The sequence below is a fragment of the Arabidopsis thaliana genome, chromosome 4 (assembly GCF_000001735.4).
Source record: "Arabidopsis thaliana chromosome 4, partial sequence".
Classification (NCBI taxonomy): domain Eukaryota; kingdom Viridiplantae; phylum Streptophyta; class Magnoliopsida; order Brassicales; family Brassicaceae; genus Arabidopsis; species Arabidopsis thaliana.
Genome location: NC_003075.7, coordinates 7,506,282 through 7,529,467, shown reverse-complemented (window position 1 = coordinate 7,529,467; position 23,186 = coordinate 7,506,282). Strand labels below are relative to the sequence as shown.

At 37.5% G+C, this 23,186-nt stretch overlaps 6 protein-coding genes across 18 annotated transcripts, besides 1 other annotated feature; 4 read left to right on the top strand and 2 right to left on the bottom strand.

Annotated features, from left to right (window-relative positions):
* Positions 1-111: 111 nt before the first annotated feature.
* Positions 112-2,420, top strand: AT4G12820 (F-box/kelch-repeat protein, putative (DUF295); the record flags this gene model as incomplete). The annotated part of the gene is made up of 3 exons (NM_117351.2): positions 112-156; positions 400-659; positions 1,174-2,420. Exons 2-3 carry the CDS (start codon positions 578-580, stop codon positions 2,418-2,420), a joined length of 1,329 nt encoding a protein of 442 aa, NP_193018.1. The 5' UTR covers positions 112-156; positions 400-577.
* Positions 2,421-5,488: 3,068 nt separating this feature from the next.
* AT4G12810 (F-box family protein) lies at positions 5,489-6,637 on the top strand (the record flags this gene model as incomplete). The annotated part of the gene is made up of 1 exon (NM_117350.1): positions 5,489-6,637. One exon carries the CDS (start codon positions 5,489-5,491, stop codon positions 6,635-6,637), a length of 1,149 nt encoding a protein of 382 aa, NP_193017.1.
* Positions 6,638-6,706: 69 nt separating this feature from the next.
* PSAL (photosystem I subunit l) lies at positions 6,707-8,211 on the bottom strand. 2 transcript variants are annotated; one of them, NM_117349.3, is made up of 2 exons: positions 7,832-8,146; positions 6,707-7,466 (listed from the first exon to the last, which is right to left on the bottom strand). In NM_117349.3, exons 1-2 carry the CDS (start codon positions 7,997-7,999, stop codon positions 6,975-6,977), a joined length of 660 nt encoding a protein of 219 aa, NP_193016.1. In that variant the 5' UTR covers positions 8,000-8,146; the 3' UTR covers positions 6,707-6,974. The 2 variants fall into 2 exon arrangements, with proteins under 2 accessions (NP_193016.1, NP_001328992.1); NM_001340808.1 differs by having other exon boundaries at positions 6,798-7,466; positions 7,832-8,211.
* Positions 8,212-9,889: 1,678 nt separating this feature from the next.
* Positions 9,890-12,425, top strand: AT4G12790 (P-loop containing nucleoside triphosphate hydrolases superfamily protein). 6 transcript variants are annotated; one of them, NM_179038.3, is made up of 10 exons: positions 9,890-10,142; positions 10,513-10,620; positions 10,717-10,825; positions 10,910-10,991; positions 11,135-11,220; positions 11,362-11,465; positions 11,558-11,688; positions 11,773-11,866; positions 11,946-12,001; positions 12,080-12,421. In NM_179038.3, the coding sequence occupies exons 2-10, from the start codon at positions 10,576-10,578 to the stop codon at positions 12,186-12,188; spliced, it is 816 nt and encodes a 271-aa protein (NP_849369.1). In that variant the 5' UTR covers positions 9,890-10,142; positions 10,513-10,575; the 3' UTR covers positions 12,189-12,421. The 6 variants fall into 6 exon arrangements, with proteins under 6 accessions (NP_849369.1, NP_567393.1, NP_001078378.1 ...); NM_117348.4 differs by having other exon boundaries at positions 10,387-10,620; NM_001084909.2 differs by having other exon boundaries at positions 10,014-10,142; positions 10,542-10,620; positions 12,080-12,425.
* Positions 10,424-10,534: a sequence feature (AT4G12790.uORF1).
* Positions 12,401-17,525, bottom strand: AT4G12780 (Chaperone DnaJ-domain superfamily protein). 6 transcript variants are annotated; one of them, NM_001203780.1, is made up of 10 exons: positions 16,643-17,421; positions 15,558-15,709; positions 14,239-15,476; positions 14,011-14,155; positions 13,808-13,908; positions 13,636-13,701; positions 13,451-13,501; positions 13,280-13,369; positions 13,000-13,176; positions 12,463-12,851 (listed from the first exon to the last, which is right to left on the bottom strand). In NM_001203780.1, exons 1-10 carry the CDS (start codon positions 17,266-17,268, stop codon positions 12,813-12,815), a joined length of 2,685 nt encoding a protein of 894 aa, NP_001190709.1. In that variant the 5' UTR covers positions 17,269-17,421; the 3' UTR covers positions 12,463-12,812. The 6 variants fall into 6 exon arrangements, with proteins under 6 accessions (NP_193014.5, NP_001329205.1, NP_001190709.1 ...); NM_001340803.1 differs by lacking the exon at positions 13,451-13,501 and having other exon boundaries at positions 12,409-12,851; positions 16,643-17,525; NM_117347.7 differs by lacking the exon at positions 13,451-13,501 and having other exon boundaries at positions 12,401-12,851; positions 14,239-15,709; positions 16,643-17,461.
* A 316-nt stretch (positions 17,526-17,841) lies between these two features.
* Positions 17,842-23,138, top strand: AT4G12770 (Chaperone DnaJ-domain superfamily protein). 2 transcript variants are annotated; one of them, NM_001203779.2, is made up of 8 exons: positions 17,842-18,673; positions 19,869-21,312; positions 21,396-21,540; positions 21,657-21,751; positions 21,852-21,917; positions 22,145-22,234; positions 22,343-22,519; positions 22,694-23,037. In NM_001203779.2, exons 1-8 carry the CDS (start codon positions 18,060-18,062, stop codon positions 22,730-22,732), a joined length of 2,670 nt encoding a protein of 889 aa, NP_001190708.1. In that variant the 5' UTR covers positions 17,842-18,059; the 3' UTR covers positions 22,733-23,037. The 2 variants fall into 2 exon arrangements, with proteins under 2 accessions (NP_001190708.1, NP_193013.2); NM_117346.4 differs by having other exon boundaries at positions 17,881-18,673; positions 21,651-21,751; positions 22,694-23,138.
* Positions 23,139-23,186: the final 48 nt, after the last annotated feature.

The following is a 23,186-nucleotide window of genomic DNA, read 5'->3' as shown; positions in this document are numbered from 1 at the left end:
TTCTAACTAGTGACTCCCGTCTATATAGTTATATTGATAATGTTTGAGATTTTGATTATGAATTGTTCTAAGTGAAGGTATATATAAATGCTATGGTCATATGAAGAGATATGGGGGTAATGTTTTGCAATAGGCAAGGTTTTTTTTTTTTTTTTTGTAAAAGCTAGTGTCTTTTTGTCTTTTTTATTTAACTTTTGTGCTTTATTTAGGTGACACAATAATTAATGAAAATGTGAAATATTATAAATAAATAAAGAAAAACGTGATTGATATTTATTGTAATTATTTAGTTACATATATTTTGGATTTGTACATACTAATCTATGTAGAAAGTTGATATGAAAAAGTGTTTTTAAAATCTTCAAACATTAATTGTAAATGATAAAATAATTTGTAAAGTAAATATAAAAAAAGAAAAAAAAAATCTGTCAAATATATATGTTGGTTTATGTTAAATGGGTTACATATCTAGACTGAGTAAACAAAAATAAAAATCTGAGTCATGATAATGAACCAGAAACTAGTGGCGTTTCTTTTCCAAGTCTAAATTCACATTTGGGCAGTGACATGTGAAAAAATGGCGCCTCTCAACTCTCAAGCAGCTGGAGAAGAAGAATCTAATTATCAATGCCGGTTTCCAAGATTTATGCATCTCTCATGTGATTCTAACATTCTCTTCACCATTCTCTTCTTCTAGCTACTTAGTTTTCTAATTAATAAAAAGATATTTGATTTCGAGCTTCCGATAGTTCTTCAAATACTCTTTTTTTGCATGAGTACTATACATATGACAATTTTGTTTTACCTTATACTATTTTCAGATTCTTTTTATGTTCTTTGACTTATGAGACTGTAACTTTTCATTCACGGATGATATCTTTTAGCATCATAGCTCATATATGCACTAAATGTGTGACAGTAAGTCAGTGACACAGTCCAATTTCAAAATAATTAATTCTAAATTTATATCTATAAATTTCATGCATTATCTAATGTATAGAAAAAAAAAATCAGTTAAAATAAAAATAAATTCTCAGCTATATATCACTTATGATTAGGGATGTATGTTAGAGATGTTTTTAGTAAAATAAAAAAAATAAAATTACTTAAAAATAAAATTAAAATTAAAATTAATGTCAATAAAGTAAAAATATGTTATAATTAATTAATTAGGGAAGCGTCCTTATCTAACTAGGGTTTTTGACTTGGCCGTGATACAGAAGAAACAAAAGAAGGAGATGAGCGATTCCGAGGAAAAAAAATGCAACGACGATTCAAAGCAGCCTGTACTTGTCTTGGACTTGCTTAGATCGATATTGGAGCGCTTAAGCTTTGTTGATTTTCATCGAGGCAGATGCATTTCTTTAGAATGGTATTCAGCTTCGGAATCATGTCTCGCAGTAAAAAATCCAACAAGTCCATGGATCATCCTCTTTCCAAGCGAAAATGTGGAAAGCAAAAACGATTCATGTAAGTTGTACAATCCTCGTGACCATAGTTCCTACATAGTAAGAGATCTCGGGTTTGATTTAGCTAGGAGTCGTTGTTTGGCGAGTTCCGGTAGTTGGTTCCTTATGTTGGACCATAGAACTGACTTTCATATTTTGAATCTGTTTACTCGAGTGAGGATCCCTCTTCCGCCTCTAGAATCAACCGGTGATGGAAATGTTTTCAAAAGGGTTTATGAAAATGTTTCTGATGGTAGTTGTATTAAAATAGACAATGCGGTTTTGTGGGTAGATGAGAAAAGAAGAGATTATTTGGTTGTTTGGAATATTTCTAGGCTTTTTGGATATCACAAGAAAGGAGATGAAAACTATAGCTGGAAAGTGTTTAAACCTTTAAAGAAAAATGATTGTTGCATCGATATGGCGTTTAAAGAAAACAAGCTTTACGTGCTTAGTGTAACTCGGAAGGTCACTGTTTATGATTTCTCCGGTGGCGATTCTCCAGTGAAATGTGCAACTTTCCCATCTCTGCGGTTTCGGAATGGTTATAGTTATAATACTCAAGGGTGTCATTACAAGGTTGCTGTCACTTTGTCTGGAGAAGTTTTGATCATTGTAGCTAAAGTGGAACCATACCCGAGGGTGGAATGCTTCTTCGCCGTCTACAAGATGGATCATAATTCATCAGGATATGAAAGAATCTCCTTAGGAGGTGAAGCGTTGCTTTTAGATCTAGGAATAACGGTTGAGGCGAACTGTATGAAAAATTGCATATATTTTAGTAATGATCAGTTTCATAGATACAATGGGAAGAGTCTATGCGATGATTCTAACAAAAACGGTATTTGCGTCTACCATATTCGATCCCGTTATGTGGTCCAAGTGTTTGAACATCTTACTGCTTCCTCGAAGATTGCTTTTAAGGATGCTCGTTCGTTTTTTCCCATTTTTGGTGGAAAATGGTTGCTTTAAGAATTAAGACTATCAATTTTTGTATTTTGGTATGGTTGGCTTTGTTTCTTTTATATTGTGGAACAAGAGTGTTGCTAGATGCCTTTTCTTTTGGCTTTTCTCATTTACATAAGAACAAATAACAAATGGAATCAATCATGATTCCTAGATTGCTTTAGAATACTTAAGTGATAAAGTGAGTTCCTCACAATAAAGAAGACCACTTCTCGTTATTTGCAGAAAACCATTAAAATAAAGAAAATCGTTGGTTAAGCCAATTATTCTCGGTACACTCCATTTCTTCATACGGTTTGGTCGTCGGTTTAGCATTTGACCAATTGTTGAACTCATCAAATGTTGGCTGCCAAATATTAATTAGAGAATATTACGTAATTAGGCACTTTTTAGAAAATTAATTCCTAATCAGACACTTTGAAAAAAGCAGACACTTTCGATAGGTTATTTGACCCATTTACCTTTTAAATACATTTTTTTTTCGTTTTATTTTATTGGTCTCTCTCCTTCTCCTCTCTTTTCTCTCTCTTTCTCTCACAATCAAGGGAAGAAAATAAAAATCTTTACCATGGTTTTGATCTCTCTCTCCCCCTCTTCCCATCATCAGTCAACTTATCAGTTCGTTCCTCAATTTTGTTATACTTGAATTTCTAGGGTTTTGTTGAAATCTGAGATTCAGATTTTGCTCTTTTTCTCTCTCTTTACTGCAAAACTAGAATGAATCTTTGCTCTCTGGGATAGCTTCATTAGTCAAGTTTCGGATTACAAAAACGATGTGAAGGCAATCTGTCACCATCTTAAGGCGTAACATCAAGCACATCCGCGATTGGCTCGAAAAAGAATCCTCCGCTGCCTTCTCCAAGTTAGTACTCTCTCTCTCTCTCACATGATTCCTATTGATTTTCATGTCATTATCTCCAATTCTCCATCTAACACACTAAGCACATGTGTTCATGTCTTTGATTTATGTCATTATCTCCAATGCTCCATTTTACATTTCTTCAAATCTTTACTTTGATCTTAGATTCGTTCTCCAGCTAATTTTGGGTATCAATTTGATATAAGAAATTGCTTAAAAAAAATTGTTTCCTTTGTTCATTGTTCTTATGTTTAGCATCTAGATCTGCAATTGATATTGGTCGAATTTCGTAAAGATCACATTTTTACGATTTGAATTGTTCCAAAAATTTTCGTTTTTTTTTCCATCGAATCTGATTCTGGCGATTATCGTTCATATATGAACTTGTGTATTGAAATGAAACGATCCCGTGTGTCATTAGATGACCACATGGACTAAACCGGTTGGACGATCATCAATGGACACATGTTGTCTTTGATTTGCTGTGAATTTGTTTTATCTCTCAGTAAAATTATCACTTTCTTGTTTATGCTTACAATATATTTTATGGTTTAGAGTTTTGTTTTACGATTTTGGATTTAGTGGATAAGGATTAGGAATTGAGGGTTTGGGTTTAATTTTAGGGTAAAGAATGTAGGCTTTAATGCAGAGCCTTAAGGGTATAAGGTTTACACACCACAAACCATTTGCTTGTGTCAACGACGTTGTATCATATTCTAAAAAAAGTTTGTTGATGGACCTTGTATTGATATATATATAAAATGAATTTTTTGAATAAGTTTATGTGGACAATATATATTGGATACGTTAATACATAATTAGGAACATAATTTAATATCTGATATTTATTTGGAATATATAATACTACTTAGGCTGAAATATTTTTATTTGATTTAAAGCATTTCATATAATGTTTACGTAGACAATATATATTGGATACATAATTAGGAACATAATTTAATATATGATATTTGTTGAGAATATATAATACTACTTAGGCTTAAATATTTTTATTTGATTCAAAGCATTTTATATAATGCGAACTGTTTGAATATGTTTACGTGGACAATATATATTGGATGCATAATTAGGAACATAGTTTAAAATCTGATATTTGTTGGGAATATATAATATTACTTAGGCTTAATTTTTTTTATTTGATATAATATTTAAAATCTGATATTTGTTGGGAAGCTACACGATCTTGACAAACTCTCAAATGTTTGATTTTGCAAGGAAAGAAAAAAAGTAATAATGAGAAGAGAGAGAAAGAGAGTGACAAGAAGAAGCGACGAAGAATAAGGAAAAAAAGGGAACGTGGAGAGATGAAACTTTTTTTTTAATTATAATTTCTTAATTTTCAGGGGTAAATTGGTCAAAAGTTTAATGAAAAAGTTGGAAAAGTACCTCATCCCTGACAAGTGTCTCAAAAGGAATAAAATTCTCTAAAAGTGCCTAAACGTGTCACATTTCTTATTAATTATTAGACAACAAACATGAATGTTCATTCTATACATAAATTTACATTGCATACGTCAAGAGCTCACTTATTCACTCTTATAAATTCCATGGAAGAGTATTTACCTACGTAAAAAAGTAAAGTTGGAATATAATTGAAGAAAAATATGTTTTAGTGTCACCTAGGGTTGGGCAAAAAACCAGAACCGATTATCTAAACTGGAACTGATCCGAAAAAATAGATCTGAAACTGAATCCGAACCCGAAATTTTACCCTATTAGGTCCTAAATTCTTCTACCCAAAAAATCAAACCCGAACCTGAAAATACCAGAATATTTTATTGGAAAATCTAAATTTTACCCGAAACCCAAAATTTTATCCGAAATATATGAGTATTTACCTGAAAATTCAGGTATCATATCCAAAAAAGACCCAAAAATTTATATCCGAACGACCCGAACCCGATTGGATCCAAACCAAAACCGAATCGATATTTTAGATTTACTCTATTAGGTCCTAAACTTCTCTATCCAAAAGATCCGTACATGATCGGGTTTTACTCTGATCAGGTTTCACCCGAACCCAACCCGCTTACCCGAATGCCCACCCCGAATGCCCACCCCTTGCACCCGTCGAAATGTAATTAGTAAATTCAATGGATAATAATTGTTGATAACGAATAGACTAGGGAAGCGTCCTTATGTAATTTTACTTTCGTTTTTTTGTTAAAAAATGTTTCTAGGTCTTTACTTGGCCATGACACATAAGAAGCAGAAGAAGGAGATGAGCGATTCCGAGAAAAAGACATTCAATGAAGATTCGAAACATTCGATACTTGCCGTGGACCTGGTAAGATTGATCTTGGAACGCTTGAGCTTTGTTGATTTTCATCGAGCGAGATGCGTTTCTTCAATATGGTATATTGCTTCCAAAACAGTCATTGGAGTAACAAATCCAACAACTCCATGGCTCATCCTATTTCCAAAAGGAGATGTGGAAATAAAAAAAGATTCATGTAAGTTGTACGATCCTCATGAAAACAAAACCTACATAGTAAGAGACCTCGGGTTTGATTTAGTTACGAGTCGTTGTTTGGCTAGTTCCGGTAGCTGGTTCCTTATGTTAGACCATAGAACTGAATTTCATCTTTTGAATCTGTTTACTCGAGTGAGGATTCCTCTTCCGTCTCTAGAATCAACCCGTGGCAGCGATATTAAAATAGGCAATGCGGTTTTGTGGGTAGATGAACAAAGGAAAGATTACTTGGTTGTTTGGAATATCTCTAGCCTTTTTGGATATCACAAGAAAGGAGATGATAGGTGGAAAGTGTTTAAACCTTTAGAGAATGAACGTTGCATCATTGCTATGGTGTTTAAAGAAAACAAGCTTTACGTTCTTAGTGTAGATGGAAACGTCGATGTTTTTTATTTCTCCGGTAATGATTCTCCAGTGAGATGTGCAACTTTGCCATCTTCGCCATTGCGGAAGGGTCATAAAGTTGTTGTCACTTTGTCTGGAGAAGTTTTGATCATTGTAGCTAAAGTGGAACCATATCCTAGGACGAGATTATGCTTCTTCGCCGTCTACAAGATGGATCCTAAATCATCAAGATGGGAAACGATTAAGTCTCTAGCAGGCGAAGCATTGATTTTAGATCTAGGAATAACGGTTGAGGCGAAAGTGATGAAAAATTGCATATATTTTAGTAATGATCAGTTTCATAGATACAATGAGAATAGTCTATGGAATGTATCTAACAAGAGCGGTGTCTTCGTCTACCATTTTCGATCTGCTAATGTGGTCCAATTGGTTGAACTTCTTACTGCTTCTTCCAGGACCTCGAAAATACTTTTCAAGGATGCTCGTTGTTTTTTTCCCACTTTTACTTCAAAATGGTTGCTTTAAAAAGTATCAAGTTTTGTATTTTGTTGTGGCTAGATTAGTTTCTTTTTATATTTTGAAACGAGAGTGTTTCTAGTACTTTTTGTTATCTAACGTTATTTCAACGTTCCAGTGATGGCAACTTTTTGTTTTCAGTCTACAACTATGGATTTAGTGTAATTATCATGAACTCAATTTAGAGCATTTTCAAAGCAAGGCAAATATAAATTAATGTCAATAAGATAAAGAAAGAGTAATATACATTAACAATCCTGAGTTTCAAGATTCTTGATCAAGACAAAGAGTAAAAAACAATGATGCAAGAGAGTTGAAAGTACACTCGATATATTTTGATCTACATTTACTTGACGAAGTAAGGAAGGTCAAGAACGTAGAGAAGGAAGTAAGCCCAAGTCACCCCAGAGATCCCTCCAAAGAAGAATCCTCCAGTGAACTTAGCCCATCCATCAGCCGTTTGAAGCTGGTCAGGCTGCTTCTTCCGCCCAGTCAAAGTCAAACTCGGTGCGATCGATGGCTCTCCTTCCTTGAAAGAAGAGATACCGTAGATGGTGAGGCACATGCTGAGGATGACTACCAGCCCAGCCGCGGCTAAAGACCCGGCTGACCCGGCGTAAGCAGTGTTCCTTAATGGGCCAGCTTTGACGAATGGGCCCACTAAGAAGAAACCATGGGCCAGGCCCACTTCCACACCGCGGAGGAGAGGGTTGACGGCGGTACGGTATCCAGGGAGGTTGGAAAGGTACCACGCGATCAATGGGCTTGATGTCACCGGAGTTTCCAAACTTCCGATGAATGGATCACCGTTGATTGGTTGAACTACTTGGAATGTTGTCTGACAAATTACATATATTAGTGGTTAGAGCACACTCACTATACATAACTTCTTTTCTTCTATACATAACTTGCCATTGCATAAATCAAGAACCTAAATATTTATTCTTTTTCGATCCTATAAATTCCACAAAAGAGGTTCTATAGAAATCGTTAAAAATATTTATGGATATTTTATGTAATACCAAAACATAAAGTATCAAACTAAAGAATATGGCCAATCTACACAACTAGTTGTACTTATTATGGCCGTTTTATCCTAACCAAATTGATTTATCAAATAACATGTTATTTCCTAAGATATTAAACCGCATGACTGATAATTTGTATATTCATTTTGTGTCCGATGGTTAACAAAGAAGATACCTTGTCGGATTTAACAGCTCGGACAGTGAAGGAAGAGACTCTTTTGGTCGGAGAAACACCGAAAGGAGCACCGGAGATGCCCTTCGGGACGGCGAGACGCTGAGAAAGAGAAGCGGAGGAGAAGCTGCTCCTTAGCTGGCTCGCCATTGGAGATGCACTCGCTGCCATTGTTCTTTTTGTCTTGGTTGTTCTCTTATGAAAATTAAAATAAAATCGAGTTTGAAGTGTGTGATGAAGAAATAAGCAATCTACGAAACTTGAGATTGCGTTTGCTGATGTGGCAAGACAGAGGATCTGTTTCTTAAGATTGTTGTGGCTCTCAGGGATATGAATTTTGATATGTCTTATTCTCATTGGATGTTATCTTATCCACTTTGCCCCAATATTTTCTTTTAATATGTGAATATATCCTTTTTTTTGGACCGCTGGTGAAAATATGTCTTTACATATATATATTTGTTTCTTGTATTAATATTTCATTTCCCTTTAAGATGCTTTTAACATGAGTTTTAAACTTTTAATTGATTATATCTATATTTTAAATAATGTAACCTATATCTTTAATTTAAAATAATTTAAAGATTTTAACTAGTAATAGGATTTAAGACGGTTAGAAATTTAAAGGCTCATTAGGTGATCAATAGGACAAAGCTTTTTAGTTCATTTTTTTTAAATTTAAACTTTTACTTATCTTGTTTTTGAAATTGTCAGTAGAATTTTGTTTTTCTTACTTAAAATTGGAACATTTTGCTATGCTTGTCTATCCACTTGATGAGCCGAGCCAGAGGGTTTGGTGTTTCTTTATCTCTACGTATGTTTCTCTTGCACCAAATTGTGTGACACTGTGGCTTGGAATATATATCGCGCAATAAAACCTTCCATACGCTCCTGCCATGGGCTATATATGCTTGTGATTAGAGATGTCCAGTTCGTCGAGTAGTTTGCTTTGTAGATATTTATAGTTAGAGCCTCCCATACTTCAGCTGCATAGCTACAATAGAAGAATAAATGATCCTCTGATTCAATGCAGTTGCTGTAGAGAAAGAAGTTTGTCATTGAGAGTCTGTTCTGGATCGCCAACCATGTGCAAAAAGAATACTTTGGTGTTGTGTGAGTAAACCATACCTCTTTATGCCAAACTACCTTATTTGTATCGGTACGAGTGTGATTCCAAGTGTCTTTGGTTCTAAAGATTGATTGATACACATCGTTTTTCCTTTCCATAATACCACATCCTCTTCATCGGTTTGATTTTGTCTCTTCATGGTGAGATCTGTTTCAATTTGTTTTAGGGTTGCAGTTATGTCCATGCTTCCGCCATCGACATTTGCTTTAAGATGTCAAACTCAATTCGTCCCCTCTCTCCTATGATATCCATCAAACAGCCCATTGTAAACCAGTTATCATACCAGAATGAAACTTTTTTCCAGTTGTTTACCTCAACTTTGCAAAATTGTTTGGCCACTCCTTTGTATTTGAGTAATTTCTTCCACATCTAAGAGCCCAAAGTAGTATTTTCTTTTATTTACCAAATAGTGACTCTTTTGAGTAGGTGTGCCTTGATCTATTTAATCCATAAGGAGTTTTTGTGGGAGACAAGTCCCCAAATTTATTTCAAACAACATACCTCATTAACTTCTTTTAGTGATCTCAAGCTCAAACTTCGAAGTCGTCTATTTTTACAATTTTATTTATGTCAGAAATGCAAAATAAACCTATAAAATATAAAATAATACGCAATTCAATTTTTTTCATTATCGTCAAATGTTAAAATTTTGATAAATAATATATCAAATGGAATCTCTCGAGATGATGAATTCAACTATATCTTTAAAATATTTAAACACAAATATATGTGATCGTGAAAACGTTTACTGTAAAGTTGCAAACTAAAATTAGATATATTACATATTATTTTAGATTCAATCAAATTATTTTCTATTTTTTAAATCTAAAAACTAAAATTGTAAAAATATCGATTTTGAATGTGTTTTTTTTTTTTTTTTTTTTTGCATAAAACCCATTGTTTTTGATCCACGTGAGACACGTTGGTGGAGACTAGTTCTTTTGCATGGTCAAATCGTTTAGCTGTTTCAAAGAATTAAAAAATAATTAAGTAAAAAAGTCTTTTTGATTTATATATTACGACCACTATTAAAAAAGTAATGAATGAAAAACCATAAAGAACCCTAAAAAAGGTCTTTAATAAAACGCAACAAACCAAAAAACTGAAGCTCTTGAAATTTCCTCTCTTCTTCTTTTGCTTGAGCTTTAGGTTTTGAGAGCAAAGAAAAACGAAGACGCGTCAAAGGTGAAAGTCAATAATCATTTCTCTGATTCCGATTTTCTTCTCCATTGATGCTTCTGATTATTTATTCCTTCTGGGTTTCGTTTCAACCTTGTGAAATTTTTGTCGGCTGCTTCTAATTTCTTCAATTTCTCTCCCAAATTTCGTCTTTTTTAGGTTATCTATTTCATGGGTTTATGTGGGTCTTTAAAACCCTAGCTAAATCATGTATGTGAGTGTTAAAGTTTTGATCTTTTTTGCCTTTCAGGTACTGAAATGTGTCTATTGCTTCTTGCTTCTGGTTTATGGGTCCCTGCGACATTTTGAGAGTGTTGTTTGGTTTAGGTGTCTGGTGTATTGCTTATATAACTGTTGCAATCTTTGCGTCTTTTAGAATCTTTCACTGTATTTGTTAATTTCAAGAGCTTTTGTGGAGAGGTTCTGCTTGCTTGCTACAATGGGTTACGCCCAGCTAGTTATTGGTCCAGCAGGCAGTGGAAAGGTTATGCTATAGTCTATGTTAAGTTAATTTCTGTTAACTAGTTTCATCAGTGAGATTTGACTAACTGTGTTTTTTTGTGTGTTTTGGATCTATCAGTCAACTTATTGCTCGTCTTTGTATGAACATTGTGAAACTATCGGTCGAACAATGCATGTTGTTAACCTTGATCCTGCTGCGGAGATCTTCAACTATCCTGTGGCTATGGGTGAGTGAAGAAGTTTCTTCTTGTTCAATTACCTTTGGGGGGAGTTTTGAGTGCTTCTCACTTTTTTGACATCGTTGAATGCAGATATCAGAGAACTTATTTCTTTGGAAGATGTGATGGAGGATCTAAAGCTTGGTCCTAATGGTGCCCTTATGTATTGCATGGAGTATCCTTTGTTTTGGTTACATTGGCAACTTGAGAATGTTACTAGCTTTGTAAAATCAGGTCTTGAAAAGTTGTTAACTTTGTGTGTAAAAATAGAATCGGTACATGATATGTTTTGGATTAGCCTTAACTTTTAATCCATAGGTATCTTGAGGATAGCTTACATGATTGGGTGGATGAAGAATTGGAGAACTACAGGGATGACGATTACCTTATCTTTGATTGTCCAGGTACATACATGATCAATGAGTTTATCTCTGATCTATGTGTTTGATAAAGTGTGTGGTTTCTACAAAGCTATTTAATGTTGGCATACCAATATGAAGCATCCCAACTATGTTTAAATTCTGTGAATTTTATTCTGTTAATAGGCCAGATAGAGCTGTTTACACATGTTCCTGTGCTCAAGAACTTTGTGGAGCATTTGAAGCAGAAGAACTTCAACGTCTGTGTTGTTTATCTGCTTGATTCACAGGTATTATATAAGTTCTATCTCCCTTCCACTACTTACTCCTTATTGTAGTGAACCATTTTGCCTAACTAAAGATGAATTTTTGTTTGGATCAGTTCATCACAGATGTAACCAAGTTTATCAGTGGTTGCATGTCATCTCTCGCTGCAATGATCCAGCTTGAATTACCACATGTCAACATCCTCTCAAAAATGGACCTCTTGCAGGACAAAAGCAACATTGATGAGTATGGATTCCTATTTTTCCCTTTGTTTTTCTCCGTTGCAGTTTCGGTATTTATTAAATTGCTTTGTGTTTGACGTGGCTTTAGTTACTTGAATCCGGAGCCTCGCACATTGCTAGCAGAGTTAAACAAAAGGATGGGTCCTCAATATGCAAAACTAAACAAAGCCTTGATTGAGATGGTATGGTATATGATTGTAATGGATTATAAAAACAAGTAGTTCGGTTTCATGATTGCATTTTTTGTGTTATGATTATTAGGTGGGAGAGTATGGGATGGTGAATTTCATACCCATTAACTTGAGGAAAGAAAAGAGGTAAAGCTATTTCCTCACAGTTCGTTCTCTAACTTTATCCAATACGAAGTTAACATCAACATTGCTTTGTATGGGCAGCATTCAATATGTTCTGTCGCAAATCGACGTCTGTATTCAGTTTGGAGAAGATGCTGATGTGAACATCAAAGATGATGACGATTTTAGTGACGATGGTCCTGACCTATAATTGTTATATTCGGTTTCTACAACTTTTGTTAAAAGTCTAAACAAGCTTGGTCTCATTGTTCTTGTCAGTTACCAATGGCGTTTGTGAGAACTTTTGTTGAATATCAAAAGCCTTCAATGTGAGACGCACTCAAACTTAGTTGAAATTTCTCGAACCAGACTGGATCAATTTGGTTACATTGAATATTTGTCGTAGGCTATTTTTTAACCCATAAAAAGTAACCTTAACACTATTGCCTCCATCACTGTTGTTGCCAAAAGCCTAAACAATCCATGCCACTAAAAAGAATATTCATATATGCATATATAAATAGTTTGGAAACAACAATACACAGCTCTCAAGTATTGTGTTTTTGATACAAAAATAACCATCACTACATTTTGACATCGTACTCTTTAAGGACAAGACTCGAGAAGGATAATGACAAAAAAAGAATGCCCAATTGCTGCGATGCCTGCCTATAATGATGCAGTGATGGGTAATCAATCCTGGGAATACATACTCTATCCACAACTATCTGCCTCCAACTTGGGCATCATCTTTGGCTATTTAATGAATGCCAAATGTATCATCTTTTGGGCGGCACACGAAAAACACATCTCAAAACATAGCCCCATGATTTCCTCAGAAGAGTTCTTCTGAGTTAAACTTGTTCCATGCTTCCTGTTTATTGTCATGACAAAGGAGATTAAGCCAGCAAATGTGGATTTATACAATTGTGCAGTTATTCGTAAAATGCAAGGTGTTTTGTCGGTGGCAGCTGAAGTAGCAGTGATGGATTTATTTCCAGAAAAATGGTGAATTCACTTACCTTGAGCATGTCAAAAACTTTCTCGGCAATGTATTTCTGCTGGAGATTGGCTCCTTTTTGCTGAACTTTATCAGGGTGTATACATAGAGTGGCCTTCCTGTAAACTTTCTTGACAGACGCAGCCGTAATTAAATCAGTCAATGAAACAGGTTGCCAACCACATTCTGGCCAAAGAACCTGCTCATTTACAACATCAGAAGAGATTATGGACTCATAACATCAAAGGTACACATGAACTTAAGAGGTGCAAATAATAAGGAAAACAGACAATACGACTTACATATTGTAATGTCGAAAGCAGAGCTCGCAGGTTTCCCTCCTTCCCCGCACCCCAACGTTTTATCTCAACATCCAGAGTCACCCCAATCCTCTGAAATCCAGGATAAGCATGATGATTGAACAAAAAAATTACAGATCCTCTACACTCCAGGATTAAGTATGGTGTATAAACAAAAGGAAAAAAACAATGAGACAGTATCGAAAGGTGGCGCAATTTCTTATTCTAAAGGCTGCAAAAGGCCCCAGACCAAAGTCTCTGAACAAAGCAACATGGTCTGAGATGTGCACAACAGAGGAAGGAAAAGGAGAAACCACATGTAAAAGTTTCAAGCTGAATCACGTGGTAAGGAAACTTACATCTTTCTCAACTTGTTCTCTTTGTACTTGAAGATCACGTTCATTTTTCTCAGCAAGTGCTTTTGCCTGATGGAAAAAAGAATTCATGTTATAAAACATACCGGCAAATCATGTCATTGTCAGATACAAAAACCATCAAAGAAAAAGATTTAACAACTCTAATGATACATACAGCCCGCTCCTGTGTCCTCTGGTGGCGTTCCAGTCTGGCACGTCGTCTCTCTTCAGTTTCTCCATCAACATCTTGAAACCCACCAGATTGGGAAGCTGAAGCTTTACAACACAGGGGGTTTCAGTAGGTGAGCAAGTTAAAAGACATAAAAATAAAGTGCACAGCGACAGAATATTATGGATGAACCTCAGAAATTGCACTACCTCCAAAAATTGAACTGAGATCATCAACAATGTTTGTTACTGAAGAGGTCTTTCTCAAGTTCTCTGGTTGGCCAGGAGGCACTCGCAAAGATTCCCTGCTAGATTCGAAAGATCCTCCTTTGTTCCATGAATCCTGGAAAGGATCCTGACACACAACAGAGTTATAGAAGGAGTCAAATCACCTGTAAATGACTTAAAGCAGAACAGAAGTAGATAATCCCATCTCACCAGAGGGTTGGTTCTCTGTCGTGGAGCACTGTTTGGTCTAGAAATTGAGCTAAAGAAGGAGTCAAGATCATTGGTATTTTCTTGCTGCTGCTTAGCTTTAGCTTGGGCAGCTGCCCTTCCACGTGCCTCAGCAGCTGCCCTTTCCACAGCAGCTCGTTCAGCCCTAACCCTTGTTTCCTTCTCCCGCGCTTCAGCATTCGCCCTTTCTTTAGCTTCTGCTGCAGCTTTCTCAGCCTTTTCTCTAGCTTCTGCCGCAGCTTTCGCCGCCTTATCTCTTGCCCCTGCAGCTGCCCTTTCACGTGCTTCAGCATGCGCTCTTTGAACTGCTGCTCTTTCGGCGCGCTCTCGGGCATCGGTAGCCTTTCCAACAGCAGCTCTTTGAACTTTCGCATGAGCTTCCGTGGCTGCTCTTTCGCGTGCTTCCCTTGTAGCCCTCTCTACCGCCTGTCTAGCCACCAATCTTTCCCTTTCTCTTTCAATTCTTTTCTGCTCTCTTTCTCTCTCCTCTTTCTCCCTCTCCTGGGCTTTTTCCATCTCTGCCTCCCTCTCTGCCCTCTCACGGTCCAATCTCACTTGCTTTTCTCTAAGTTCCCTTTCACGAGAATCATAATTTTCTGTGTGATCTCCTTCTCTACTTCTACTTGCTTTCAAATTTTCTTTCTCTCTCCTTTCCTTAGCATGCCTAAACTTTGCTTCTGCTTTATCCATGGCATCCTTCATGGCAGCAGCTGATGCAGCGGCAGTAGAAAAAACATCTGAATCTTCACCAGAGGAAGGATCAGGATATCCATTCGCAGCGGTCTGATTTCTGCCAATAGAAAAATCGTCGAGTTCATCCATTTGAGATGCTGTCGGGCTATTTACAGAAGCTCTTCCTGAGCTAGGAACGTGTGAGTGGTAAGCAGACGTCGGTATAGAAGGCTCATTAACCTTCTTTTTAATAGGACGTGTAGGTCTTGGTGGTGGAGGTCTCGTAGGTGGCGGAGCACTCGTAGGTTGCGTAAAGAGGGGGATCTCGGATACAGTAAGCCACACATCATCAGACGACTCGAAACTTCCATTTGAATTGGTAGGTGGTGGAGTACTCATATTATGTGGCTCTAAAAAATCTTCAAATGAAACTTTCTTAGAATGGTAACTCCCAGGGCTTTCTACTGGTGGTGACTGGGAGCCACTGATGTTTCCTGGTGGTCTTAAATGACTCTTCCCTTTACTATTCATATCCGGCCCTGGTTTTCCTAGATTATCAAGAGGGTCAATATCAACAAATACTCCTCCGTGGACAGATGAATGATCAGTTTTTCTGCTGTTGAATTTACCAATATCGTCCAATGGATCAGTACGGGAGGGTTCTCTAGGGGTTGATTCAGACTCCTCCAAGACTACAAACGGGTCTTCTTCCACATTGGAAGATGTCTCGGCAGTTCGATATGGAGCTTTCTCGGATTGATTTGTTGTCTCTGAAGTTGTCCTGCACAAAAAGAGTAGAGTATCAATCAATTGGTAAACAAGTTATGCCTATACCAACAAAAATCAAAATGAAATTAAGTTAGAAAACTACGCATAAGAGAAATCTGTATAGTATGCAAGCAAATTGAAGCACTAATAAATATAGTTCATGCTACATTGCATTATGATTATGTAAGGCGTGATGGCTCTAAGCTTTATACCCTTGAGCAAGCTCTTAAGACAGGTCTGGGGAAACAAATTTGAAGAGCAATGTCAGGATATAAAGACACTGAATAGAGTGCATGCTACAAAGCCAGAGATAAAGGCACTACAATTATGAAAGCATGATGTCTCTAAGCTCTATACCCTTTGAGTCATTTCACACAAGCAAGCTCTCAAATTTAAAGAGAGAAGGTGACAGGAGCAACCCTAACTAGTAACCACAGGTCTAGGAGAAACTAATTATTAAGGCAATGACCGTAGCCACAGATCAAAAATGAGATTGTGCATATGAATGACATGAATCTTGAAGTTTCTAAAGTTTTTTTTTCCAGATTTCTCACTCAAGTTTTAGAGAGTATTCATAAAAGAACCAATATCCAAGCTCTGTGACCAACCAAGCTCCATAATCACTAATATCAACTTCATCATTATGTACGTTTGAAGAGCCATGACTCATGCCACGCAAGCAAGCTCTAAAATTTGAAGAGCAATGACCCTAACCAGTAACCACAGATGAAGGTACATAGTAAATAACATATCGAAACCAGGGAATCAAACAGCTCTACATACAAGGAAACAGTTCTCCATAAGTACTAAATGCTACATTTCATACTCTAAGCTCTACAATTCAAAGAGTCATTTCACGCAAGCAAGCTCTCAAATTTAAATGGCAGTGAGTGACCCTAACTAGTAACCACAGATAAAGAAAAAGCAACTAGTGAATGAATATTACCGCTTAGATGGAGGAGAGCTAGTGCGACCAAACCCAGGAATCAAATCATCAAAAATGGAACTACCCTTCTCCTCTCGGTCACTATCTGCCCCTTTCTTCCCCAAATTGTTTCCCATGAGATCATCGAAAGGAGAACTGTTCTGTTTCCTGTGCTTCGTAGGAGAAGATGAGATAGAAGAGAAAACATTCTCAAACCTAGCTGACTGAGAAGAAGTGGAAGGGATTTTGAGCTCAGGAATAGACTCAAACACATCCTCATCATCATACACAGGCTTGTCATAAACCGGCATAGACGACGCTGATTTGGATTTGGGTTCCTTGAACATAGCATCATAGTCAAAAGCAGGAGCAGATGGAGAACGTGAATCACCAGAAGAAGATCCGTACTTTGGTGGTGGTGGTCCACTAAACACATCTTTGAAGAGAAGATCATCACCATCTCGACCAGGATCGTCAAACACCGGCAAAGAATCGGACTTTTTACCGGCGGCGGTGGCGAAGCTATAAGAAGAAGCGAAAGTGTTGAAATCAGCGGCAGAAGAGTTCGATTGAGACGCCATGGGAGCTGATTTTCCCTGAGGTTTCAATCCGAAGTCTCTCGCTAACAATCCTGTGAAATCATCCATTGGATTCCTTTAAATTCTCTAGCTCCGAATTCGAAAAGCTTTAGATTTTGCCCACCAGAAATGAAGAAGAGATTATCTTCAGATCTGAGTCGCCATTAACGAATCGGATCAAAGCATTTGATTTTTAAAAAAGCTCTCTTTTTTTCTTTCTTCGTTTTCCCAACTTGTCTCTGGTTTCTTCTCCGACTGGGTGTCTTCATAATTTCTTCGTTTTTGCTAAATGGGTCCTAAAGTTTCAGAGTTTTCAATTTGGGTCCCCCAAGTCTTATAAATTCGGTGATACTTTGGCTAGAGTTTTGGATTTATTCATTTTGGTTTTGAACCAATGTAAAATACCAAAATTTATTCACAAAAAAAACAAAATTGTACATTGACAAATATTTTCTACATATTTTGATAATTCTAAGAGTTTCATTGCTATAGAAAATGTTAAACATATAATTGTATTTTGGTAATTAATATAATTATAAGTTTATATATATTGAGGATCAACTCTAAGGAATTACTTTTTTTATTTTTTTAAGATTTTGGAGACCAAATTTGTTATTTCTGAAACTTTAGGACCCATTTAGCAATAATGAAGAAATTATGAAGACTGGGAAACATGTACGAGTCGGAGAAGAAACCATAAACAAGTCGGAAAACGAAGAAAAAAGAGCTTTTTAAAAAATCAAATGCTTTGATCCGATTCGTTAATGGCGACTCAGATCTGAAGATAACCTCTTCTTCATTTCTAGTGGGCAAAATCTAAAGCTTTTCGAATTCGGAGCTAGAGAATTTAAAGGAATCCAATGGATGATTTCACAGGATTGTTAGCGAGAGACTTCGGATTGAAACCTCAAGGCAAATCTGCGCCCATGGCTTCTCAATCAAACTCTTCTGCCGCTGATTTCAACACTTTCGCTTCTTCTTATAGCTTCGCCTCTGCCGCTGGTAAAAAGTCGGATTCTTTGCCGGTGTTTGACGATCTTGGTCGAGATGGTGATGATCTTCTCTTCAGAGATGTGTTTAGCGGACCACCACCAAAGTATGGATCTTCTGGTGATTCTCGTTCTCCATCTGCTCCTGCTTTTGACTATGATGTTATGTTCAAGGAACCCAAATCCAAATCAGCGTCGTCTATGCCGGTTTATGATAAGCCTGTGTATGATGATGAGGATGTGTTTGAGTCTATTCCTGAGCTCAAAATCCCTTCCACTTCTTCTCAGTCAGCTAGGTTTGAGAATGTTTTCTCTTCTATCTCATCTTCTCCTACGAAGCACAGGAAACAGAACAGTTCTCCTTTCGATGATCTCATGGGAAACAATTTGGGGAAGAAAGAGAGTGACCGAGAGGAGAAGGGTAGTTCCATTTTTGATGATTTAATTCCCGGGTTTGGTCGCACTAGCTCTCCTCCAGCTAAACGGTAAGAATTCATTCACTCTTCTTCTGTTTATGGTTACTAGCTAGGGAGCTTTCTTGCATGAAATGAATAAACGGTATAGAGCTTAGAGCATGAAATGTAGTAGCATTTGGTGCTTATGGAAGCTGTTCTCTTCAAATTTGAAAGCTTGCTAGCGTGATTTTAGTTAAGGGTATGAAGCTTAGATTTTGGTTTGCTTGAACTGTATAATGCTTATGGATAGCTGTTTACTTGGATACTACAAGTCTACAAGTTTTTTTTATATTGCTCTCAAAAGCTTCAACCTTTTGCTTGTCATTCATATCCAATTTTGAATGACATTGCTCTTCAAATTTGTTTCTCCTTAAAACTGACTTGAGAGTTTACTCAAGGGTCTAGAACTTAGAGCCATAACAATTACATGATGACATGTAGCATGAACTATATTAGGTCTTACTGAAGAGCTTTTTGCTAGCATACAAGGTTCTCTTATGTGTACTTTGTAGAACTTACAAGAGAAATCTTCAACCTTTAATCTGCTGTTAGGGTCATTCATATGCAAAATTTCATTTCATATGACTACAAATGGGTCATTGTTCTTTATATCTTGTCATTGGTTTTCAAATCTGAGGGCTTGCTTGCGTGAAAGAAGTTAAGGGTGTAGAATTTAGAGCCATCACGTAATGAAATGTGATGTAGCATGAACTATATCAGTGGTTATGGAGGAGCTAGAGCTGACTTGAGAGCCTTTACTTCTGGCTTTGTAGCGTGAACTATATTCAATGTCTTTATATCCGGTCATTGCTCTTAGATCTGTGGTTACTAGTTAGGGTTGCTCCTGTCACCCGCTCTTCAAATTTGCGACCTTGCTTGCGTGAAATGACTCAAGGGTATAGAGCTTAGACTAGAGACTTCATGCTTTCATAATAGTAGTGCCTTTATATCTAGCTTTGTAGCATGAACTATACTCAATGTCTTTATATCCATTAATTGCTCTTCAAAATTGTTTCTCCTAGACCTGTCTTGAGAGCTGCTCAAGGGTATGTTTGCTTGCACACAATACAAGGGTCTCTTATGTGTACTCTCTTAAACCTAGAAGATAACTCCCAGAAAGTCTTTGAAAGCATAACTCGTTTATATGCAAAATTTCATTTTGATCTTTGCTGGTATAGGCATAACTTGTTTACCAATTGATTGATGATCTACTCTTTCTGCGCAGGACAACTTCAGAGACAACTAGTCAATCCCAGAAACCTCCGTATCGGACTGCCGAGACATCTTCTAATGTGAAAGAAGACCCATTTGTAGTCTTGGAGGAGTCTACATCAACCCTTAGAGAACCTTCCACAGGAGGGTTCACTGATCCATTGGAGGAAATTGGTAAATTCAACAGCAGAAAAACTGATCATTCATCTGTCCACGGAGGAGTATTTGTTGATACTGATCCTCTCGATAGTCTTGGAAAATCAGGGCCAGATATGAATAGTAGAGGCAAGAGTCATTTAAGGCCACCAGGAAACATCAGTGGCTCCCAGTCACCAGTAGAAAGTTCTGGGCTTTACCATTCTAAGAATGTTTCATTTGATGATGTTGTAGAGCCGCAGAATACGAGTACTCCACCACCTACCAATTCAGATGGAAGTTTTGAATCATCTGATGATGTGTGGCTTACTGTATCTGAGATCCCCCTCTTTACGCAACCTACGAGTGCTCCACCACCTACGAGACCTCCACCACCAAGACCTACACGTCCTATTAAAAAGAAGGTTAATGAGCCTTCTATACCGACGTCTGCTTACCACTCACACGTTCCTAGCTCAGGAAGAGCTTCTGTAAATAGCCCGACAGCATCTCAAATGGATGAACTCGACGATTTTTCTATTGGCAGAAATCAGACAGCTGCGAATGGATATCCTGATCCTTCCTCTGGTGAAGATTCAGATGTTTTTTCTACTGCAGCTGCATCAGCTGCTGCCATGAAGGATGCCATGGATAAAGCAGAAGCAAAGTTTAGGCATGCTAAGGAAAGGAGGGAGAAAGAAAGTTTGAAGGCAAGTAGAAGTAGAGAAGGCGATCACACGGAAAATTATGATTCTCGTGAAAGGGAACTTAGAGAAAAGCAAGTGAGATTGGACCGTGAAAGGGCAGAGAGGGAGGCAGAGATGGAAAAAACCCAGGCGAGGGAGAGAGAGGAGAGAGAAAGAGAGCAGAAAAGAATTGAAAGAGAAAGGGAAAGACTGTTGGCTAGACAGGCGGTAGAGAGGGCTACAAGGGAAGCACGCGAAAGAGCAGCCACTGAAGCTCATGCGAAAGTTCAAAGAGCTGCTGTTGGGAAGGTTACTGATGCCCGAGAGCGCGCCGAAAGAGCAGCAGTTCAAAGAGCCCATGCTGAAGCACGTGAAAGGGCAGCTGCTGGGGCAAGAGAAAAGGCTGAGAAAGCTGCAGCAGAAGCTAGAGAAAGGGCGAATGCTGAAGTGCGGGAAAAGGAAGCAAAGGTTAGGGCAGAACGAGCTGCTGTTGAAAGGGCAGCTGCTGAGGCACGTGGAAGGGCAGCTGCTCAAGCTAAAGCTAAGCAGCAGCAAGAGAATAATAATGATCTTGACTCCTTCTTTAACTCGGTTTCTAGACCAAGCAGTGTTCCAAGACAGAGAACCAACCCTCCGGTAAGATGGATTATCTACTTCTGTTCCGCTTTAAGTCCTTTACCGGTGATTTGTCTACTTCTATAACTCTGGGTTTGTTACAGGATCCTTTCCAGGATTCATGGAACAAAGGAGGATCTTTTGAATCTAGCAGGCCATCTTCGCGAGTGCCTTCTGGCCCTACAGAGAACTTGAGAAAGGCCTCTTCAGCAACAAACATTGTTGATGATCTCAGTTCAATATTTGGAGGTAGTGCAATTTCTGAGGTTCATGATGTGACCATAATATTCTGTCGCTACGCACTTTATTTTCATGTCTTTTTACCTTGGTCACATACTGAAACCTCCTGAATTGTAAAGCTCCAGCTTCCCAATCTGGTGGGTTTCAAGATGTTGATGGAGAAACTGAAGAGAGACGACGTGCCAGGCTGGAACGTCACCAGAGGACACAGGAGCGGGCTGTATGTATCATTAGAGTTTTATTTGATGGGTTTTTTTTTATCTGACATTGACACCAGATTTGCCAGTATGTTTTATAACATGAATTCTTTTCTCAATCAGGCAAAAGCACTTGCTGAGAAAAATGAACGTGATCTTCAAGTACAAAGAGAACAAGCTGAGAAAGATGTAACTTTCATTACCACGTGTTTCAGTTTGCTATAAAATCATGTTTCTTTGTTGAGATACTTAAGTCTGGGCCCTCTTGCAGTCATTAGTGTAAAATATATTGTGCTACCTTAGGAACTGTCTCAACAATGACCATCCGTCCTTTTTTTCCCTTGTGTTTATTGACCATCCTTGATCCTCTCTGTCTTGTTTTTTTGTTTAATCACCATACTTATTCTGGATTTCAGAGGATTGGTGGGACCCTGGATGTTGAGATAAGACGTTGGGGTGCAGGGAAGGAGGGAAACTTGCGTGCTCTGCTTTCAACATTACAATATGTGTGTCTTATTGTCCGTTTTCTTTATTATTTGTACCTCTGATGTTTATTTGTATCTTTGATGTTATGAATCCACAATCTCTTCTGATGTTGTTATGTGAATGAGCAGGTTCTTTGGCCAGAATGCGGTTGGCAGCCTGTATCGTTGACCGATTTAATTACCGGTGCATCTGTCAAGAAAGTTTACAGGAAGGCCACTCTCTGTATACATCCTGACAAAGTTCAGCAAAAAGGAGCCAATCTCCAGCAGAAATACATTGCCGAGAAAGTTTTCGACATGCTCAAGGTATGATTCAACATCTTTCTGGAACTAAATCCATCACTGCTACTTTCAGATGCCACCAAAGGAACCAAAAAAATCCACTTAGACTGCGTCTCCTCATGGATGACTAGAAGAACCGCACAATTGTACAAAATCCATATTAACTGGCTTGAACTCTTTTCTCATGACAATAAACAGGAAGCATGGAACAAATTCAACTCAGAGGAACTCTTTTGAAAAAACCTGAGATAATGTTTTTGAGAGTGTGTTGTTCGTCTCTAGCGCGAAAGATGAAGCATGTGGCATTCATTCGAATTCGAAAGCCAAAAATGGTGCCCAAGTTGGAAGCAGAGAGTTGTCGATAGAGTATGTATTCCCCAGACTGATTACCCATCACTGCATCATCATATACCACGCAGCAACTGGGCATTCTTTTTTTTGTTGCTAATTTTTCCTTCTCATTACCCTCTTCTTCAAGAGTATGATGTCAAATGTATTGATGTTGAATTCTGTATCAAAAAAACACAATACTTGAGAGCTGTGTATTCTTGTTTCCAAACTATTTATATATGCATATATGAACATTCTTTTAAGTGGCGTCCTGTAATTTCTGTGGCTTTTTCGATTAATCGCACCTCGGTATCATCAGGCTAGTTACATTGAACATTAGGAATATGTTTCACCATACCAA

Excerpts from the sequence above, each read along its gene's own strand:
- AT4G12790 (NM_001084909.2), top strand. The coding sequence starts at position 10,576 with ATGGGTTACGCCCAGCTAGTTATTGGTCCAGCAGGCAGTGGAAAG. Across the intron at positions 11,221-11,361 it reads CCTTATCTTTGATTGTCCAG|GCCAGATAGAGCTGTTTACA; the intron begins GTACATACATGA and ends TTCTGTTAATAG. Across the intron at positions 11,466-11,557 it reads TTTATCTGCTTGATTCACAG|TTCATCACAGATGTAACCAA; the intron begins GTATTATATAAG and ends TGTTTGGATCAG.
- PSAL (NM_001340808.1), bottom strand. The coding sequence starts at position 8,185 with ATGAGAATAAGACATATCAAAATTCATATCCCTGAGAGCCACAACAAT. Across the intron at positions 7,467-7,831 it reads GAGCTGTTAAATCCGACAAG|ACAACATTCCAAGTAGTTCA; the intron begins GTATCTTCTTTG and ends GTAATTTGTCAG.
- AT4G12770 (NM_117346.4), top strand. The coding sequence starts at position 18,060 with ATGGATGATTTCACAGGATTGTTAGCGAGAGACTTCGGATTGAAACCT. Across the intron at positions 21,541-21,650 it reads TCTCAGTTCAATATTTGGAG|CTCCAGCTTCCCAATCTGGT; the intron begins GTAGTGCAATTT and ends TGAATTGTAAAG. Across the intron at positions 22,235-22,342 it reads TGCTTTCAACATTACAATAT|GTTCTTTGGCCAGAATGCGG; the intron begins GTGTGTCTTATT and ends GTGAATGAGCAG.
- AT4G12780 (NM_117347.7), bottom strand. The coding sequence starts at position 17,268 with ATGGATGATTTCACAGGATTGTTAGCGAGAGACTTCGGATTGAAACCT. Across the intron at positions 13,702-13,807 it reads AGAGGACACAGGAGCGGGCT|GCAAAAGCACTTGCTGAGAA; the intron begins GTATGTATCATT and ends TTTTTCCATCAG. Across the intron at positions 13,177-13,279 it reads TGCTTTCGACATTACAATAT|GTTCTTTGGCCAGAATGTGG; the intron begins GTAAGTCGTATT and ends GTAAATGAGCAG.